This window comes from Bos taurus, chromosome 24 (assembly GCF_002263795.3).
Source record: "Bos taurus isolate L1 Dominette 01449 registration number 42190680 breed Hereford chromosome 24, ARS-UCD2.0, whole genome shotgun sequence".
Taxonomy (NCBI): domain Eukaryota; kingdom Metazoa; phylum Chordata; class Mammalia; order Artiodactyla; family Bovidae; genus Bos; species Bos taurus.
Window position 1 is genome coordinate 20983934 of NC_037351.1, and position 22308 is coordinate 21006241.

A 22308-nucleotide genomic window follows, 5' to 3' on the forward strand; every position below is an offset into this window, starting at 1 on the left:
GATTTACTGCTTAATAAACTCATTTTTCTTGTCCTTAAATATTCACATTTTACCTGTTCTAGCCAAACTCCTGACTCTTCATCTGGAGCCCAAAGAATCATGGTTTTATCCATTGAGGCAGACAACAATCTCATTGGCTGTTGTAGGATACCATCTAAAGAAAAAAACCAAACTACAGTAAGTCCTCTAAATAAAAAATTCAAATTGCACACTTTCATAGAGGCAAAGTGCATTCGCCATGTCCAGTCACATAAGTTAGTTCACGTGTCTAGCATACATTTGTCAGCTGTATGCATCCTCTACAAGTGGCCATGCTTTTGTGTGCTTTACGGCACCGTATAGAGTCCAGTGGCACAGTATTTTTAAGCCAGATCTGCAAGAGGGCGACTTCACTGAACTCCTTGCTGTGCGATACAAGGCACTTTCTAATGAAGACCTCCAATGAAGAATTGGGAGGACGAAGAGAGAAGAGAGGAAAAAGAAACCGAAGAATGAAGAGATTCATGACACAGGAAACGGCAAGAGGATTTTATTTGAGGAGGGACTGTTGGTTTTTCAGGCACAGGACTGAATGTAGACCAGTACACGAAGGCTGCAGCAGCCATTCAGAATGCAATCCAGTGCTACCTTGTCATCTATGACAAGAAAAAAAGAGCTGCTACCCAGACATCACTGGATCATTTTTTCAAGAGGCTTAGATAGAACTGAATCCAGTAAAGAACCAATCCTTTGCCATCAACATCAGGTGTTGAGTGAAACTGCAGCCTGGCCTTCATCTTTCGACAGCCCTTCAGCTCTACCATCTCCCACCTCCCCGCCCTCCTCCCGTCAGTAACTCTTCTTGCCTGTTCACTCAATGCTAGCCCTGTATGCCAGCTGTTGTACTGCACTACGGCACTTTTCAAGGTACAATGCACTAAGATGTTTTATTATTTGTTTGAAAGTATTATACATTTATTATAGTACTGTACTATATAGCTGACTGTATTAAGCTGAAAAGGCAGGTTGTACAAGCGCAAATGCATATTGATATAGTTTTAACAGCTACAAAACACTTTTGTTTATGATTACATAAATGTGTGGTATAAAAGGATAAAAACTGCATGGGAATAACTGAATTCAGCCTTAAGGGAAGGATGGAGGGGGGAGGGTTCAGGAAAAACTACACAGGAATCCCCATCTCTATATCTAATTTATCTCTTATTTTAATTTATTGATTTATTTTTGGTCATGCTGGGTCTCCGTTGCTGCACGGGTTCTCTCTAGTTGTGGCGAGTAGGGGAGCGAGGGCTTCTCACGGCGGTGGCTTCTCTTGCTGTGGAGCACAGGCTCCAGGCACACGGTCTTTGGTAGCTGCAGTGTGTGGGCTCACTTGTGGCTCGCGGGCTCAGTAGTTGGGCACACGGATTCAGTTGCTCTGCAGCATGTGGAACCTTCCAGGCCAGAGATCGAACCCAGGGCCCCTGCAGTAGCAGGAGATTCTGATCCACTAAACCACCAGGGAAGTCCTATAATATCTAATTTAACTTTTTTAAAACTGCAGCAAATATGACATCATAATAAAAGCTGGATGGTGTTACCTGAGCATTAATTACTGCTGCTCTCTATTCTTGTCTTGGGGAAGGGGCTGGGAAGAGAAAACAGGGCTGCTGCCACGCTCAGCTCTACACCTCAGTGCCAACTCGAACGTGCACACAATCATCACTCCATAAACAGAGGTTAAGGGTAAAAGAAAGAAGGAAAATCTTTACTTAGTCATAAATGATGTAGCTTGGTATTACCAACTTTGTATTTCCAAGGGTAAAGGATCAAGTGAAGTTGGCTTGAAAGTCAATTTCTCTTAAATCCCATAAGGACCAGGTAAAATCTTTAAAGATAAAAAGTTAAAAGCCATATGGCAGTTTTGGCATCAAAGCAGGAATCATACTTTTTTCCCTCTTAGAAATACAACTTTCAATGGAATTGAAGAGCTAGCTGAACGGATTACAGTATTATACTTTGCCAACATGAAAATGTCTTATACTTGAGATTTCTTTTTTTTTAATTTTTTGTTTGTTTTGGCTGGGTTGGGTCTTCATTGTGGCGCACTGGCTCTTCGCTGCTGTGCTAGGGCTTTCTTGAGTTGCAGCAAGCAGGGCTTCTCTTGGGTTGTAGTGGACAGGCTCCTCATTGCAGTGGCTTCTCTTGCTGCGGAGCACGGGCTCTAGGGTACGTGTGCTCAGCAGTTGTGGTTCACAGGCTTAGCTGCCCTGTGACATGTGGGAACTTAGTTCCAGACCAGGGATCCAACCTGTGTCCCCTGCACTGGCAGGCAGATTCTTAACCACGGGACCACAAGAGAAGTCCCTGAGATTTCTAATTACACTCAAAAATATCCTCTACTTCATTTGGTCGGCTTAAAATTCTACCAGTCAGACGTAATTGAAATGAGGGCTTTGTGTTTGCTTTTCTTCCTACCTTTGTAAAATGAAGGCTGCCAATGAACTGCGTTTACCCAGTTTTCATGACCAGCCAGGACAGTCTCCAGAGTAACCGCAAATGTTATTTTAATACCTACAACAACAACAAAAAAAGATTCTTCCCACAAAGTTCTTTGTAAAAGGAACATTTTCATAACCAACTCAGTTGTACAATTACATTAAAAAAAAATCAGAACAGAACATGATTTAGATTCAACAAAAAGCATTAATTCTAAATTTCATCAACTTTACCCCTTGTTCACAGGAGAAAAAAGATACATAAATTCTAAAGATGTACAGATTTTTCTTTATGTTTTGCCTACTTAGCTATAAATAAAAATTAAGGAATATGTTCTATTTTAAATTTTCAGGGACAGTGACTCTTATGCTATAATTAAAAAACAAAAAAGACATGCCAGCCTTCTTTGCTATCCTCACTCATTATGTGAAATAGTCTAAACTACCATTAAAAAGAGACAACACCCCTAAGATAAATGTAAAAATAAAGGAAGTCAAATCAGTACTGTGAACTTCCAAACAAAATAATTAATGAAAATAACACAAAAGTTTTCATATTTGGAAACAATATGCTGCTTATAGTATTTCTTGGTTCTCTCCAAAAATCTGTCACCAAATCTCAACTCTAATGGCGTTATAACCAAGAATAGTAATAACAAAGAAGTGTATTTCTGGATGAACAATGTTAAATAAGGATTAACATGATTTTCATACCCATAGAAAATTATCCCCTTTAAATACAACATTCCAACAGAACCTACCATGGAGGGGTACTGTTCTGATGCCAGACAGTAAGAAAATCAGAACTACATATGCCATTCAAATATAGGAATTTAGTTGTGTCTTATGAATATCCTCTAACAAATGTACAAATAATTCACATTATTTCTTTACATCTTCCTATGCTAAAACTGAAATTTAAATTTTACAAACTAATTTATTGAGAAAATACTAAACATTTTCAGCAACTAAAAAAACCTAATATGGTTTAGAAAAGTAAGTTTCATATATTAAAAATGACTTACTCTCACATAAAAATAAAAAAGGAAAAACGCATAGTGTAAGTTTCAGCTAGGGATCTGATATTTCTGAAAACCTAACCTTCACATATGTGTGTAGTGATACAGATAAATAAATCAGCTAGGAAATCTAAGAACTACTGCATCAAATATTTTCATTATTACTCACTTTCATTTTCTACATTAAAAGTATTTTCTTTCAGTTTTATGTTATCATCATCTTCCTGAGTCTCTAAAGATGTTGATTTTACATACAGTCTCCATATCCGTATCAGGCAATCTTGTGAACAGCTTGCTAGGAAAAGATCTCTTCCTAGTTAAAAAAACAGATACTATTATTTTTAGAATATTCTATTCTTAAATTTAAGTATAAGAGTTTTTCTTCTACAATATATAAATTTCTAGATTTCATGAAAAAATTAGACTTTGCTTCCCTATTTTTCATTCATTTGACCTGTATTCATTTTCAGTGACATTGACAAATACACATAAAATGCTAATAAACAGTTACAATATTTGGTATTACTATACAATCTACTAATTTCTACGAAGAACTTCTCAAGAATGTCTGCACATGTAATAGCTAGTGTCCTCTTGTAAAGATCAACTTATGTCATCCTCTACCATCCCAACTAATACTTAATACAAAGGATAAGTATCCTCTTTTCTAACTGGGCCAACAGAAAAATGTTACATACAAAGAAAATGTTAGATTAAAACATAAAAGGCTGCTTTTTTGAAAGTTACACATACTTGTCTGCACTATATGTACTTTAGCAATATTTCATACTGACCAAAGGCTGCCCATTCCACGCCTCTTATCCAATCCTCATGTCCAGAGAGAAAAAGCATTTTCTGAAACTAGTAAGATAACAAAAATCACAGGACTTAATGTAAGAATTTAATATTTTAATGTATATCAGTAACCTCATTTGATCTCAACCATTCCTCCTGCATTTTTTAAAAAAACTGGGAACACTATCTGATCAGTCATAAGATAGAGTTCTCACTTGGGAATGAAAAAAACTCATCATCTATATCATTGAACTGAGCAGTCATGAGTAGATAGTATCTGTAGTCCCCAAATACACCAACTGTTCACAAGGTAAAATGACATATGCTGTAGATACAATATAGAAAAAAGCTGGGCAGCTGAACACAATGATTTTTAACTTTCTTATAAAATGCAAAGAAATAAGTATCTCTGTTATTAACTAGGGATTTCCTAGTAGCTCAGCTGGTAAAGAATCCACCTGCAATGCAGGAGACCCCAGTTTGATTCCTGGGTCGGGAAGATCCACTGGAGAAGAGATAGGCTACGCACTCCAGTATTCTCGGGCTTTCCTGGTGGCTCAGCTTGTAAATAATCCACCTGCAATGCGGGAGACCTGGGTTCAATCCCTGGGTTGGGAAGATCCCCTGGAGAAGGCAACAGCTACACACTCCAGTATTCTGATCTGGAGACTTCCATGGACTGTATAGTCCACGGGGTCACAAAGAGCGGGCACGGCTGAGCAACTTTCACTCAGGCTCTATTAACTAAATGAACATAGGGTTAACCAACCCTCTTTCTGAAACTTCCCTCTGGTTTAACCACTCAAAGAACAGGAAAATATTACAAGGACAAATAATCACTGCTGGTGTGTATGTCACGGTAGGTATATTATACTTCATTTAAATTTCTTAAGAAAAACTACTACTACTACATTTCCCTCTCTTCTTCCCCACCTAACGACCTGTATTCCGCAACAACTCTGGACTTGGGAGGCCAAAGCAGCAGCAGAATACCTGGCGATCAAAGAGCGACAAGCGGTTTAACAGAGGACTGTCGAAAAGATTTTCCTATTGGATTGGTCAACTTAGATCAGAACATCCCCCAAATTCTATAATCTAGAAAGTCTGTCTTAAGATATGGAATTAAGCAGAACATAATTCTAGCCTCTTAAAGAAACATGAACAATTACCTGATTGTTTTGTTGAACAAATAAGTGAATTTTGCAGTCATCATCACCACATGCTAATACTGGCACTGGGAGGAAAAAGAGGCATTACTATAAGCATCATATAACATATATATATATATATATATATATATATATAAAATATCATGCAACATCGTAACATCCATCCTAAGTTATGACAATCACCTATGCCGTGTCCTAAGTTCTAGGTAGAGCCTTGACTTCTATTTCCCACATCACTGAACAAATAAATGGAAAGCACTCAATAACATCTTTAGGAATAAAATGAACATTCTAGAATGTTCCATTAAATGGATACTTGGCAAAGAATGATTATTAACAGAATCCTCTGCTCTGTTCTATGTCATTTACTATAGAAGGAGCAGTAAAAAGAGCTCAGCAGTAAAAACAAGCTGGGAGCACTTAACCATGTCAGCCAGAACACTTAACAGGAATCATTAGCCCAAGTGAATAATAAAAAATCAGGGAGAGCGACTAAGAGCCCAGCATCCTGGTTATTGCACAAAGATTTAAGGGTATGTTTGTTACTTTGAGGACCTTACATTGCGAGAATTTGATAATAAAACAAAATTCACAGAGTAATTAAAGAACAAAATGAAAGCACATATATAACTATGTGGTTAAAAAGCTATGAAAGGTGTGACTGTAAAATTAGTTTTCTTTAAATCAATTTTTTAAAAAAGCCATAAAACGCCAGTCACTCAGCCTTAGTGCAGATGCGAAGAAATGAAATTCTATGTAATAAAAACCAGAACAGAACGTGTGCAGTTCCTCCTCCCAGGAAGCCCTGGCAGAAAGTGGAACATCACGTGAGACCACGGAGCTGCTGCTCCCGCTGCAGAGGGCAAAACAGCCTGGAGGTTTCCAGGCCCAGTCTCTGCCCACCAGCTCTGTCCTCCAGGCACCTGAGGAGCTACAAGACTGTCTGACGTGCGCTGGCCACCATCCGGGTAGAGAATAATCAAAGACAGGTACAGACAGGCTTCCCAGCAAAAGGACATTTTTCGTTTAGAGATTTTAAGTGGCCTGAGGCACTCTGCCACTGCGCACGATGGGCAGGGGCTGTCACCTCGAGAGAAATGCTCACAGGGCCCATCCTTAGTACTTTCTCAACTTATCCCAGACCTCCACCTTCTACAGAGCTAGGCAATTTCCCAAAATTTCATCTATATTGAACATATATCTGATAAATTGGAGTATCAATCTCGAGTTCATATTAAATCACTTAAATTTTTAACAGCTACTGAAGTTTCTAACAGCCACCCCCTTAACCTTATGTTTTATACACAGATAGATCATTTGACTACTGAGAACAAAAGTATGTTATCCATGTCTCTCAACTTGTCTTCTGAAAATATTCAGACACAAAATTAAGATCCAATATGTTTCTCTGAGGTCCTGGTTGTAAGGAGATATAAAAATATGCTGCTCTTTTAATATACACTTAGCAGGAAACTCACCATCAATATTAGGCAAAAAAGACAAGCAGAGAGCCAGAGCGAATCCATTTCCAAAGTTCAAGGTCTGAAGGCATGTCACTAAGAAATAAAACACACCATGAACAACTCAGCTTATCCACCTGGAGAGGTCCAGTGGCATCATCAGAACCCGGGACATCACCAAGGAGACGAGAAAAGTCAGTTCTGAGCCCCCAGTGACAATGGGACTTTAAATGGTCAGCTTTAAGGTTACAAGAGAACAAGGTTACAGAGAACAAAAAGACTTAAATGAAAAGGCTTTGAAGGAATTTACATTATCAACAGTTTGGTAAACAGGAATTCTAGAAAAGTGTAAAAAAAAACACGTAGATTAGAATTCTAACATTTCAAAAACTGCTCGAAAGACTGAAAAAATTATGAGGATGCTCTTCTACGATGCTGTTCATTTGATCATTATTATTTCATCTGTTTGGAACAATGTCTCTAAACCTACCTTCAGAACCCTGTTTAGACCAGACTCGAACAGTAGAATCGGAAGCTGCGGACACAATCAGTGTATGCAATGCAATGCCTGGTGCCATCCTCTGGTAAACAGCATGCACTGCATAAACAGGTCCTTCATGGCCAGAGACGTGGACTGCTTGTAAAAGCTGAATCACAAAGAATAACAAAAACGCTATGTGAAACAAAAGAACTATCAGTTTCACCTGCACTTAACTAGAATCAGAGGATTAAAGGCACTGTTAAAATGCCTGACCCAGAAATAAGTCCTTTCAAGCTGAGACAGTGAAGGACAGGGAAGCCTGGCGTGCTGCGAAGAGTCAGACACAACTTAGTGACTGAACAAGAACAAGCTGAGAAGAACATAAACTTGTGAGAAGTCTGTCTGATTATATTAACAACACACAAAATATGCACATCCCTTGACATAGCAATCTCACATCTAAGAACCTACTCTGAGAGAACAGCACTAATTTAACTGAAATAAAAGACAAATGCAAAAGGATACTTATCATACTCTTCATGAAAACTGCAATCAACTTAAAAGTACTAATAGGAAAAAAAAGTGTTAATAGGAAACTGATTAAATAATTTTAGACTTATATTCTAAGCCAACAAAAAGGATAATGCTCACTTATCACCATGGAAAGACATCTATGACACTGATACCTTTGAAGACTACAGGCCAGATTTGTGGACTGCTCCTCCTCTAGGATTGGTCTGACGTCTCCCCATGAAAAGATTCAGGACTGACATTGTGACGTTGTCACAACATCAGTGTAACACACCAGGAGACATGCAATGTCAGCCTGTTCCACTATCAGTGAAATTACCTTTGATGTTTTAGCAAAGGTAGTGTCAACCATGTTTCTTCACTATGAAAAATTTTTTGGTGGTAATATGTGAGAAGGCAATGGCACCCCACTCCAGTACTCTTGCCTGGAGAATCCCATGGACAGAGGAGCCTGGTAGGCTGCAGTCCATGGGGTCACTAAGTCAGACACGACTGAGCGACTTCACTTTCATTTTTCGATTTCATGCATTGGAGAAGGAATTGGCAACCCACTCCAATGTTCTTGCCTAGAGGATCCCAGGGACAGGGGAGCCTGGTGGGCTGCCATCTATGGGGTCACACAGAGTCGGACACGACTGAAGTGACTTAGCAGCAACATGTGAGATTATGTTTTGGGAATGAGTAAATGTTCTGTTTTCTATCAAACTTTTACCAAGTTTTTTCAGCATCCACTCATAATACTTGCATGTATCAAGCAGAGCTACAAAATGAAGAACTAGCAAAAACTGGGAAATGCCACCTGGTTATCAGTCTTCCTGCTTGCTATGCAAGATTATGCCCTGTAGTATCATTTCTGTTTTTGTGGGTTTGTATTTTTAGAGTTCCAAATATGTAAGATTTACCACTTTCCTTGAGAGGTATGTTTTGTAAATTGTTGTCTGCTCAAATAGAGGTGCCTTAAATATCTCAATTGTTTTCCAATTACTTAAGTAGAACTCTGCCACTCGAAAAGGTAATTAATAGTTACGTGTAAGGTTTTGTATACTAACTTCCTATAGTCATTAACCTTTGACTTCTCTGAAAAAAAAAAAAAAACACTTTTTAAAACTCAAGTAAACAAAATCACTTCAATACATAATTAAACACTAGAGATATGGAACAATCTTCATTAGAATGTTAGCCACGGAAATTTTGTGTCTTTTTTCTTCTTTATACTTTCCGGTATTTAAAATTTACTGTTATTGTTGTTGCTCAGTCACTAAGTCGTGTATAACTCTTTGCAACCCCAGGGACTGCAGTATGCCAGGCTTCCCCATCCTTCACTGTCTCTCGGAGATGGCTCAAATTCATGTCCACTCAGTAGGTAATGCTATCTGAGTCTGTATAATTACCTCCTAAATGTTAAATCTATAGAAAAACTCATTTCACACCTGTTTTTTTCTGTTTTATTTTATACTGAAGTATCACTGATTTACAGTGTTACGTTGTATTATACATATTCTTTTTCATATCCTTTCCTATTATGGTTTTGAATAAAGTTCCCTGTACTATACAGTAGGGCCTTGTTGTGTTGTTCATTTTATATAGTTTGTATCTGCTAATCCCAGGCTCCTAATTTTACCCCATCCCCATCCCCTTTCCCCTATGGCAATCATAAATTTCTTTTCTATGTCACTTCACATCTTTAAGCAGAATTTTATGTCAACCATCAGAGAATCTTAAAAGCTCAAACAAAACAAATCTCTCAAGTTCACTGGCTTGTTAAAAAACAACGCCCACTAGTCAAAGACTCAAATCTCTCATTATGCCAGCTTAGAACTATCTCCTTTTATCAGAAGTCAAGATGCAGTGAGCACCTGTGTGCGTGAAAATGCATACCAGATGGAACCTTTAAGCCTCTCAAGCTACAATGTGTGACTGCTTCCCTCAAATCCTCTTATTCCCTTCATCCCTCTTTGAGGCCTTTCATCTTCCTGCTCTTCCTGTTTAGCCTCAGCCTCCTTTCTGGTCCATGTCTAAGTTCGCCGTCTGCCATCAGATGCTTATCCTGCAAGTCTCTCTACCGACAGAAGCTTAGGGCAGCACTGACAAAAGAGTCTTGCAAGTCTTAACTCAAGGTCTCAAAAAATGAGTACTAAAGTGGTTCTCTCTGAATTCCTCTGCCAAGATAAGTCCAAATAGGAGCTGCTTTGCTACATAAGCCTTTGCAGTTCTCATTCAAGTCTAAGTGACTCCACAATCCCCACCTCCACATCTGGCCCCTTTCTCTGGAGACAAGTCTGGGTGTCTGGCCAGCAATACAAGTAAAATGTTTACAACATCTTCCCTCCCACTTGCCTATTTTGCTTTGTAGAAGCATCTTTCTTCCAGGGCCTGGAGACAGAATCCCACTGTTTTTGATTTCTCACTTCTCTACCCACGAGATTCCCACTCCTTTGACAACTATCTAGTCAATGCCAAAATAATTTTGCCTTCACAAATACATTTCATATCTCTTCCTTCATATTTCTTCCCATTCCAATTTGGCACACTCCTGTCAGACTCATTTGCCTTTGACATACATACTCCACTACCTAGAAATCCTGCTGCTGGTGGTGGGTTTAGCTGCTAAGTCATGTTCGATTCCCATGACCCTGTGGACAGAAGCCCATCAGGCTCCTCTGTCCATAGGATTTTCCAGGCAAGAAATCCTGAATGACTTCCAAATGCCTGTTCATAAAGAACAAACTCGTGAACTCAGTCTCACGAAATCGTCTCCTCCTCTTCTTACTAGAAAAGTAACGCTTCCACTGCCTGTCATGTGGTATCCAGAAATATTTCCAAATCTGTGTTCCTCAAAGTTACAATGGATGCTAAGGGATTTAAAGGGGGGGCGGGGAATCAGACTTGAAGGAAACACTGGCTGAAAAAAGATGAGCAGGTCTGCCCATGTCAGAGCTTTTCAGAGCCTTCACTACGCTCATGCACGCTTAGTGATTCTCTAAGAACAGTGGATGCACTGTTTTCCCAGTGGCCACAGATTCCTTTTTACAGAGCTTACAGATGAATAATTCTCTGAACGAGCTCGAAAAGCCCTGCCCTTAAGACATCTTAGGCTATGGTAAAAACTGAATACTTCTGAGCAAATGGTCTCCTTTCTTACCTGAACTTTGATTCATGCATTTTTCCTACTTGGAATCCTCAACCCTTTAATTCTTCCTAAGAAAATCATCTCATACTATTAGACTCAACTCAAGGGCCACCTCTTAAATCCCTATTGAACTTTCACAGCGGTATGACTGTGGTATAGCAAGTGCAAGCACTCACCTACAGAGCCACCTTTGTACTTATTAAACAAATCTGTAGTTATTTAAGCACATCTTGCCTTTGATATATATGCACAATTCATGAATAGGATTTTGCCTCATTTGTATCTTCTGCATGGCAGATGTTCAAATATCTGATGCACCAACTTCACATTTTTAATCTCTGCTTCCAACTAGAACCAACCTAAACGTCCATCCGTAGAGATCCATGCACACCCAGTACTGCATATTATAACATCACGCAGAATTATATAAATCTCTATCCACAAGGCAACCATTGTCCTATCCACACAGCAGTATGAATTTTTGCGATAACCGAAAACAAAATAGCCCATGTAAGAGCACTTTGTAAATTATTTCAAATGATAAAAGACATTCAAAGAAATGACTGAAAGCCTATGAATATGAAAGCAGGTATTAGAAGGAAGGGGACAGGACCTATGACATATGGAAGATACAGGATCTGGATTACTGATAAGCAAGAATGAGGAACTTCATCAAGGAGGAACACAAGAAAAATGACAGGAAAAATTGAAAATAAATGTAGATATAACAGTCATTTCTTATAACCATAAACATGTCTACTCACCTGATTATTCTCTATTTCCCAGTGAATCACTTGATTATCAGATCCTCCAGAAACTAATTCAGTTGAAGGAGCTGAAAAAAATCGTATCTCAGTGAACATTTTTTCCCAGCTATTTTGAAAAACTTCAAAGCTATGGAAAAAACAAAACTCACATACTTTTACCTGTATTCACCAACTGTTAAGATTTTCCCATATTTGCTTAATATCTTGCTCCCTGTATGTACATTTACACACACCTCCATTTTTGCTTTTGATAAACCATTCCAAAATAAGTTGGAGGCATGATGACCTTTGCTCCTGAAGATATTTTACCCTATTCTTCTCAAAAACTGGAACACTCTCCTACATTGTTGCTGATTAGTCGCTCAGTCGTGTCCGACTGTCTGCGACCCCATGGACTGTAGCCTACCAGGCTTCTCTATCCATGGAATTTCCCAGGCATAAATACTGGGGTGCTCTGCCATTTCCTTCAATAGGGGATCTATCTCGCCAACGCAGGGATCGAACCCACATTTCCTGCATTGACAGGTGGATCCTTTACCCACTGAGCCACCACATATAATTATCGCGTTCAAGAATGTTAACACTGACACAGTAATGCTACGTAATAATACATATTAAAATTCCCTAAGATTGTCCCAGTAATGTCTTCTGTAACTTCTTTTTTAGTCAAAAATCTAAGGACCATACATTATGCATTTGATTGACACATCTTTTAAGTCTCCTTTAATCCTGAATAACTTTCCAGTTTCTCATTTTGTCACAATGCGAGTCCAGGCCAGTTGTTTTGCTGAATGTCCCTCAATGTGAACTTGCCTGGTTGTTTCCTTATGAGACTCAGGCTAAACACTTTGGGTAGAAATAACATATACCAGCCACTACAGTTAGCTGGTGCTATCCAGCACATGAAATATTTTTGAAATCAAACACATATTTCAAATTAGCTCCTTCAAACATTTATTGATAGAAGAAAATGAATAAGAATCAAAAAGGGGGAAATAACCTAATATAATTTTGGTTTGGATTTTCCGTTTATTTATTTCTGCTGGTTCATGGGAAATAGATGGGGAAACAGTGGAAACAGTGTCAGACTTTTATTTTTTTGGGTTCCAAAATCACTGCAGATGGTGAATGCAGCCATGAAATTAAAAGACGCTTACTCCTTGGAAGGAAAGTTATGACCAACCTAGATAGCATATTCAAAAGCAGAGATATTACTTTGCCAACAAAGGTCCATCTAGTCAAGGCTATGGTTTTTCCTGTGGTCATGTATGGATGTGAGAGTTGGACTGTGAAGAAGGCTAAGCGCCGAAGAATTGATGCTTTTGAACTGTGGTGTTGGAGAAGACTCTTGAGAGTTCCTTGGACTGCAAGGAGATCCAACCAGTCCATTCTGAAGCAGATCAGTCCTGGGATTTCTTTGGAAAAAATGATGCTAAAGCTGAAACTCCAGTACTTTGGCCACCTCATGCAAAGAGTTGACTCATTGGAAAAGACTCTGATGCTGGGAGGGATTGGGGGCAGGAGGAGAAGGGGGATGATAGAGGATGAGATGGCTGGATGGCATCACTGACTTGATGGACGTGAGTCTGAGTGAACTCCGGGAGTTGGTGATGGACAGGGAGGCCTGGCATGCTGCGATTCATGGGGTCGCAAAGAGTCGGACACGACTGAGCGACTGAACTGAACTGACTGATGTCTAGATAGTTAGATGAAACAGCTGGCAGACTATCTAAACACATTAGATTTGTACTCAAAAGTCCCAGGCTCATATCCTAACCCTGCTGCCAGCCAGGTGCAATCTTGGGCTTTAATTTCTTCCTGTGTCATGACAATTAAGCCACTGACCTAACTATGAGATTCTGATAATTGTTCTAAGGTACCTGAAAGTAATGTGATAAGAATCAGATGTTTTAGAAATATAAAATAATATCATTAGAATTTCATGTCACTGATATATGGGTTAGAAAGAGTACCTGAATTATCTGGCAACAGAATCCAATTCTGAGAAAATCAATCATAACTATAATAGATTTCAGTGATACACAAGTGATACACAATTCATTTTATGTAACCTCACTTTTAAAAGGAAGATAAAACATACAAGCCCAAATTAATACTTTAAAAGGAATCCCTATACTGAGATTCAAGTAGGCTTTGATGTCATTTGGTGGCAATTAATATAATTACAATTGTATTTTAATATATGTACTAATAGCCACTCTTTCTAATATTTAATGGTTTTTACTGACCTAATGTGACTAACTCTGCATTACCAACTGTAATAAGTAGCTTATTAAATGTTTTTTTAATGTCATAGATAAAACCACAGCTCACTAATTCAGGAAATTTTGCCTTTGGGCCTGGCTCAGAATGCTCTCAATAGATAGTTGCAAAATCAAAAAATAAAATTAATTCAGAGTCCATAAGAACACTATAGTAGGTATAGTTAAAACATATGAGGAATTTCCACAGGATTTTAGAAGCCCATCTAAAAGCAATGTTAAATAAAATTCTGGAGCCGTGGAATCTCAGAGATGAAAGAGACCTGGAGATAATCTAGTCCAGCAATTCCCAAATGTTTTGATATCAGAACTCATCGACACTCATAAAAGTTTTTAAGGACCCCAAAGACCTTTTGTTTATATAGGCTATATGTGTCAATATTAATCACAACAGAAATTAAAACTGGGAAATTTGAAAAATACTTGTCTATTAGTTCACTTACGAATAACAAGAACATAACATTTTTTAATAGGGGGAAACCCTGTATTTCCCAAAACAAAAAATTTAATAAGGAGAAAGGTACTGTTTAATATTTCAGCAAACCTCTTTAAAGTCTGACTTTATTAGAATACACCTGGATTTTCATATCTGCTCCTGTGTTTAAACTGTGGCAACATCGCATATTATGTAGCCACTGGAAAATGGCGCTGCATACTTGGGGCAGAATGAAGACTAGGAATAACTTCTTAGTATTATTCAGAAAATAATTTTGACCTCACAGCTTTCATGAATCACTCACTGATTTAGTTCAAAGTTTTACTTTTTGTATATTACTAAGATGCAAACTAGGGTCAACAAAAATGCAATGCCTTGCCTAAAAAAACAACTGTTTGTCTGTGGCAGAAATAGACCACCTACAGGCTGAATTTTCTGAATCCCAGTCTGGGCTCCAATACAAGCCCTGCATACAGGCTTTGGATCAAAAACTGTGGGCAATGGCGGGGCTCTCGCCTCAGTAGGGGCTGCCTCTACCCTCATCCTAAGTACTGCTGTGTTATCCATGCTTCAATTGCTACAAAGCAGAAGTAGTATAAGTCAGATATTTCATTGGGCATGTCATTTTTCTTCTATTTTTCTAAATACACAATATCAGATACAGTAATGTTAAATTAAGAGAAGTTAGATTAATACTTACAACCATCCTGTTTACAAATCCACTGTAGGCAATTGACTCGAGCAGTATGACCATTCAGGTTGGTGATAACAACCCTTTTCTGTAGAGGGGAAAATACCAGTTAGTATGTTGGAATGTGTCCCACAGAGGAGCTGATAAATTAATAAATATCAGATGTCAGAAAACGTTCAGGATTACTTCAAACAGAATCACCTTCCTTAACTCATAAACTTTACCATGGCTTAAGTCATCCATTCACTTTTTAAAATTCATTCCTGCCTTTTTCCCCACTCCACATTCACTCAGCCCTACCCTCTTCTTATTTAGGGAGCCTGTCTCCAAACCAGATTAGACAAGGGCCTATGTTCTCACTGGTCTCAGGGCCTACTTTTACCATGCTTGTACAAATTCAAGAATTGGGTTGACCAAAAGAAAAATCCCTTCATTCAGGGAATGCATGATTGACGGACGCAAAATCATAGCTTACTTAGCATGCCATGGCTGATCTGGTGTTGGATTCTTCAGCCTTAAGGACACAAGGTCACTAGGCCACAACTACGAAGGTCCTCAGACATCAGATCCCTTCAGGGCCTACGGCCAGGTTCCCTGCAGATCCTCAGACTGCTGCTTTCACCAGATCACTCCACACCTGGGTTTTCTCTACATCCCCCACTGCTGGAGACTATGCCTACTGGGCCCAGCTCTTACAGCCCTTTCTCTACCGGTTGCCTAGAGCACTGTCTTCACACCTGCTTACACATCAACTGGAATTCTCACAGCTGAGAAAAAGGTACACAAAGGGAAATGTGCATAAGCTAATATAGTTCACACATGGGTTATATGAGTTTGGGAAACAATCTAAAGCAGGGCCCCCAGCTTCCAGGATCTAATGCCTGATGATCTGAGATGGACCTGATGTAATAATAATAAACTGCACAATAAATGTAACGAGCTTGAATCATTCCAAAACGTACCCTCGCACCCCTGGTCTGTAGAAAAACTGTCTTCCATGAAACCAGTCCCTGGTGCCAAAAACACTGGAGCCTGCTGATTTAAAGTATTTCATTGTCTTTCTCACCAGAATGAGAATTCCTTGATGGGCAAGGGTCATAACCCATTATTTTTGTGTCATTATCACTCAGTTCAAGACTAGCGTCAAAAGTTTGCTGAACAAACATCATCTCCTAAGTTTCACTTTAGCATCTGACACATTTAATCCTGTATTTAATTAAATACCCAGCCAACAATACTTAACAAAACAAAACTGTCTAGGATCCATACAGCTTTTTTCTTGATGTTAAAATCCCCTAAGATAGCCACCAATTTATCATTAAAAATAAAAATGTGGTGGAAGGCATGGGTACAAATCCATTAGACAGCTGCAGAAAGATAGGCTTCTACAGTCTTGGTTGATGGCCAATGTAAAGTTTACCTTTGGCTTTATGTGATTTATGGAGTGCATGGAAAAGAACAAAGCATGAAGCATAACCCTCCCAGACATCGGACAATGCTACAAAGCTACAGTAATCAAAACAACATGGCACTGGCAAAAAAAAAATAGGCATACGGATCAACGGAACAAAACAGAGAGCCTAGAAATAAACCCACACACCTAGGGTCAATTAATTTTTGACAAAGGAGGCAAGAATATACAATGAAGAAAAGACAGTCTCTCCAGCAAGAAGTGTCAGGAAATCTGGACAGCTGTATGTAAATCAATAAAGTCAGAACACACCCTCACATCAAACCCCAAAATAAAATGGCTTAAAGACTTAAATATAAGACATGACATTGTTAAACTCCTAGAAAATAGGCAAAAGTCTCTAACAAAAATTGTATCAATGTTTTCTTAGACCAGTCTCCCAAAGCAACAGAAATAGAAGCAAAATTAACAAATGGGATCTAATCAAACTTATAAGCTTTTACACCATAGCAAAGGAAACCATAAACAAAACAAAAAGACAACCTACAGACTAGGAGAAAACATCTGTAAATGATGTGACCAACCTGGGCTTAATTTCCAAAATATACAAACAGCTCACACAGTTCAATAACAACAACAAAAATTTTCAAAAAATGAGCAGAAGATCTAGACACTTCTAGAAAGAAGACACACAGATGGCCAAGAGGTATGTGAAAAGATGCTCAACATCGCTAACTTTTAGAGAAATGGAAAGCAAAACTGCAATGAGATATCACTTCACACCAGTCAGAAAGGCCATCATTAAAAAGTCCAGAAGTAACAAATGCTGAAGAGGGAGTGGTTGTAGCAGTGATCTACCCTGCTACATTGTTGGTAGGAATGTAAATGGATCCAACCACAATGGAAAACAGTACCTTAAAAAACTAAACACAGAACTACCAAATGATCCAGCTATCCCACTACCAGGAATATATCTGGAAAAGGTGAAAACTCTAATTCAAAAGATGCATGCACCCCGATGTTCAAAGCAGCACTATTTTTACAATAGTCAAGAAATGGAAGCAACCTAAATATCTATCGACAGATGAAGGGATAAAGAAAACATGATAAACATATACACACAGACACATACAAGGTAATATTACTCAGCCATAAAAAAAAAAAAAATAAGGCCATTTGAAGCAACATGGATGAACGTGGAGATTATCATACTAGGAAAGTCAGAAAAAGAAAGACAAATATCATTATGTGGAATCTAACATATGACACAAATGAACGTATCTTCAAAACAGAAACAGACCCACAGACACAGACTTGTCATTGTCAGGGGGTGGAGGGTGAAGGATGGACGGATTCAAAGTCTGGAATCTGCAAAAGCAAGCTACTATATATGTGTATACCTGAATCACTCTGCTGGACACAGAAACTAACACAGCACTATAAATCAACTATACTTCAATAAAATTAAAAAAGCTCTTGAAGAGTGCCCGGTAATAACAAAACAAAAACTGGAAGGAGGCAAGCAAGCTCAAGAAAAATGAGTACAACTATTTCATTTATAAGTTTGACTCTGCATTGGATAGGAGGATGATGGAACTTTTTAATTTAGGTATGGCTGATTTATAATGATTCAGGTGTAAAGCAAAGTGATTCAGGTATTCTTTTTCAGATTCTTTTCCATTATAGGCTATTCCAAGATACTGAACATAGTTCCCTGTGCTATACTATAGGTCCTCATTGTTTATCTAAGATATATTGTAGTACGTATCTGTTCATCTCAAAGCCCTAATTTATCCCTCCCTGCCCCATTCCCGTTAGGCAACCGTAAGTTTGTGAGAATATTTGTTTTGTAAATAAGTTCCTTTGTAACATTTTTTAGATTCCACATGTAAGTGATACCATATGGCATTTATCTTTCTCTGTCTCAGTATGATTATCTGTAGGTCCATCCACGTTGCTGCAAATGGTATTACTTCATTCTTTCCATGGCTAAATTGTATTCCCGCGTGTGTGTGTGTGTGTGTGTGTGTGTGTGTGTGTGTGTATACATATATATCTCTCTCACCACATCCTCTTTATCCGTTCATCTGTCAATGGACATATAAATTGCTTCCATGTCTTGCTGCTGCTGCTAAATCACTTCAGTCGTGGCCGACTCTGTGCAACCCCACAGACGGCAGCCCACAAGGCTCCCCCATGTCTTGACGGTTGTAAATAGTGTTGCTATGAACACTGTGGTATATGCAACTTTTTGAATTACATTTTTTGTGCTTTCCAGATATATCTCCAGGAGTGGGATTGCTGGCTCATATGGTATCTCTAATCTTAGTTTTTTAAGGAACACTGAACTGTTTTCCATAGTGGCTGCACTAGTTTACATTCCCACCAATATCCTAGGAAGGTTCCCTTTTCTCCAGACCCTCTCCATATTTATTATTTGTAGATTTTTCTGATGAGAGCCATTTTGACCAGTCTGAGGTGATACCTCATTGAGGTTTTGATTTGCATTTCTCTAATTAGTGATGTTGAGCATCTTTTCAGTTGCCAGCTGGTCGACTGTGTGTCATGTGTCCGCGGTTCTTCAGTCACAAAGTTCTGTCTGACTCTTTGCAACCCCATGGAGTGCAGCCCGCCAGGCTCCTCTGTCCTCCACCATAACCCGGAGTTTGCTCAGATTCATGTTCATTGAGTCAGTGATGCTATCTAACCATCTCATCCTTTGTCTGTATGTCTAAGATGATGGACTTTTTAATAAAATTAATAAACTCAGTTCAGTTCAGTCACTCAGTCCTGTCCCACCTCTTTGCAACCCCATGGACTGCAACACGCCAGGCCTCCCGGTCCATCACCAACTCCAGCAGTTTACTCAAACTCATGTCCATTGAGTCAGTGATGCCATCCAACCATCTCATCCTCTGTCGTCCCCTTCTCCTCCTGCCTTCAATCTTTCCCAGCATAAGGGTCTTTTCCAATCAGTCAGTTCTTCGCATCAGGCGGCCAAAGTATTGGAGTTTCAGTTTCAGCATCAGTCCTTCCAGTGAATATCCAGCACTGATTTCCTTTAGGATGAACTGGTTGGACCTCCTTGCAATCCAAGGGACTCTCAAGAGTCTTCTCCAACACCACAGATCAAAAGCATCAATTCTTCAGCCCTCAGCTTTCTTTATAGTCCAACTCGCACATCCATACATGAATACTGGAAACACCATAGCTTTGACTAAATGGACCTTTGTGGGCAAAGTAATATCTCTGCTTTTTAATATGCTGTCTAGGTTGGTCATAACTTTTCTTCCAAGGAGTAAGCATCTTTTAATTTCATGGCTGCAGTCACCATCTACAGTGATTTTGGAGCCCCAAAAAATAAAGTCCGTCACTGTTTCCCCATCTGTTTGCCATGATGTGATGGGACCAGATGCCATGATCTTCGTTTTCTGAATGTTGAGTTTTAAGTCAACTTTTTCACTCTCCTCTTTCACTTTCATCAAGAGGCTCTTTAGATCTTCTTCACTTTCTGCCATAAGGGTGGTGTCATCTGCATATCTGAGATAATTGATATTTCTCCTGGCAATCTTGATTCGAGCTTGTGCTTTTTCCAGCCCAGCATTTCTCATGATGTACTCTGCATATAAGTTAAATAAGCAGGGTGACAATATACAGCCTTGATGTACTCCTTTCCCAATTTGGAATCAGTCTGTTGTTCCATGTCCAGTTCTAACTGTTGCTTCCTGACATGCATACAGATTTTTCAAGAGACAGGTCAGGTGGTCTGGTATTCTCATCTCTTGAAGAATTTTCCACATTTGTTGTGATCCACACAGTCAAAGGCTTTGGCATAGTCAACAAAGCAGAAATAGATGTGTTTCTGGAACTCTCTTGCTTTTTTGATGATCCAGTGGATGTTGGCAATTTGATCTCTGGTTCCTTTGCCTTTTCTAAATCCAGCTTGAACATCTGGAAGTTCACAGTTTATGTACTGTTGAAGCCTGGCTTGGAGAATTTTGAGCATTACTTTGCTATTATGTGAGATGAGTGCAATTGTGCGGTAGTTTGAGCATTCTTTGGCATTGCCTTTCTTTGGGATTGGAATGAAAACTGACCTTTCCCAGTCCTGGAGCCACTGCTGAGTTTCCCAAATTTGCTGGCATATTGAGTGCAGCACTTTCACAGCATCATCTTTTAGGATTTGAAATAGCTCAACTGTAATTCCATCACCTCCACTAGCTTTGTTCATAGTGATGCTTCCTAAAGCCCACTTGACTTGGCATTCCAGGATGTCTGGCTCTAGGTGAGTGATCACACCATCGTGATTATCTGGGTCATGAAGATTTTTGTATAGTTCTTCTATGTATTCTTGCCACCTCTTCTTAATATCTTCTGCTTCAATTAGGTCCACACCGTTTCTATCCTTTATTGTGTCCATCTTTGCATGAAATGTTCCCTTGGTATCTCTTATCTTCTTGAAGAGATTTCTATCTTTCCCCTTCTATTGTTTTCCTCTATTTCTTTGCATTGATCACTGAGGAAGGCTTTCTTATCTCTCCTTGGTATTCTTTGGAACTCTGCATTCAAATGAGTATATCTTTCCTCCTTTGCTTTTTGCTTCTCTGCTTTTCACAGCTATTTCTAAGGCCTCCTCAGACAGCCATTTTGCTTTTTTGCATTTATTTTTCTTGGGGATGGTCTTGATCCCTGTCTCCTGTACAATGCCACGAACCTTCAGCCAAAGTTCTTCAGGCACTCTGTCTATGAGATCTAATCCCTTAAGTCAGAATTTGGCAATAAACTAGTAAAATTAAAAAAAAATGCTATCTCCTGCACTGCATCTGAATTCCCAGTATTTTACTTTTTATACTGAGGCATCTTTTGAGAAGCAACACTAACTGTATTGTCCAAAATCAGCCAGTGGGAATGGGATCACAATTAACTCAGGGAAGAATACAGAAACTAGTCACTTCAGAAGTTCGGTAGCGAAAAGGCCAAGAAAACAATCATTTGGGTGCAGTTCTGGGAATGGATAAGTGCTTAAGATCTGCACTTCCTAGGACCTTTGCCCTAACGGCACATTGTTTAAAATGTCCACTCCCGAAGCTAAACTGCAAGCGATATTTCTTTGAAACTGAAAACAGCAAAAGTTTATTAAGTAACACTTAGGGAAATACAAAAATGAGATAGCCCCGGATACATGTATATGCACGGCCGAGTCCCTTCACTGGTTGGTTACCTTAGACTATCACAATATTGTTCATCGGCTAAAGGCAAACAGAAAACAAAAACTTTAAATTTTAAAAGAATGAGATGGCACCTGTGAGATGGCTTTAACCCACATTTAAATGCAAATCTTTTCAAACCCAAATTGATTCCTTAACAGTGTAACAGTTTCCACAGAAGGCTTCAGAAAGGTTATCATCGTTTGAATTTCTATTTGCAGCTAACAGGCCACCTGTAGGACAGGGTGACCCCAGGCTGACGCAACGCAGGAGACTGGCGAGAGGCGAGTGTCGCACGCCAGAGCCAGACCCACCGCCCAGACACCCTCCCCTAAGCGGATCGGGCCGCACACCGGATCTCCAGGCTCTGGAGCAGCCTCTACAGAGTCCGTCCCAGAGCATAAGCAGCAGATGTGGCGCCAGAAGCAGACGGGGTCCAGCCACTTCTCTCA

At 39.2% G+C, this 22308-nt stretch overlaps 1 protein-coding gene across 2 annotated transcripts in view; it reads right to left on the reverse strand.

Moving 5' to 3' along the window:
- Positions 1 to 22308, reverse strand: part of ELP2 (elongator acetyltransferase complex subunit 2) — a 47707-nt gene that overhangs the window by 25189 nt on the left and 210 nt on the right. For both annotated transcript variants that reach the window (XM_059880798.1, NM_001143864.1), the window contains exons 2-10: positions 15248 to 15326; positions 11827 to 11897; positions 7411 to 7567; positions 6939 to 7016; positions 5461 to 5525; positions 4291 to 4357; positions 3666 to 3809; positions 2458 to 2553; positions 54 to 154 (exon numbers count right to left, since the gene is read on the reverse strand). In XM_059880798.1, coding sequence (XP_059736781.1) covers positions 54 to 154; positions 2458 to 2553; positions 3666 to 3809; positions 4291 to 4357; positions 5461 to 5525; positions 6939 to 7016; positions 7411 to 7567; positions 11827 to 11897; positions 15248 to 15326 — 858 coding nt within the window. The remainder of the gene's footprint in view (positions 1 to 53; positions 155 to 2457; positions 2554 to 3665; positions 3810 to 4290; positions 4358 to 5460; positions 5526 to 6938; positions 7017 to 7410; positions 7568 to 11826; positions 11898 to 15247; positions 15327 to 22308) is intronic.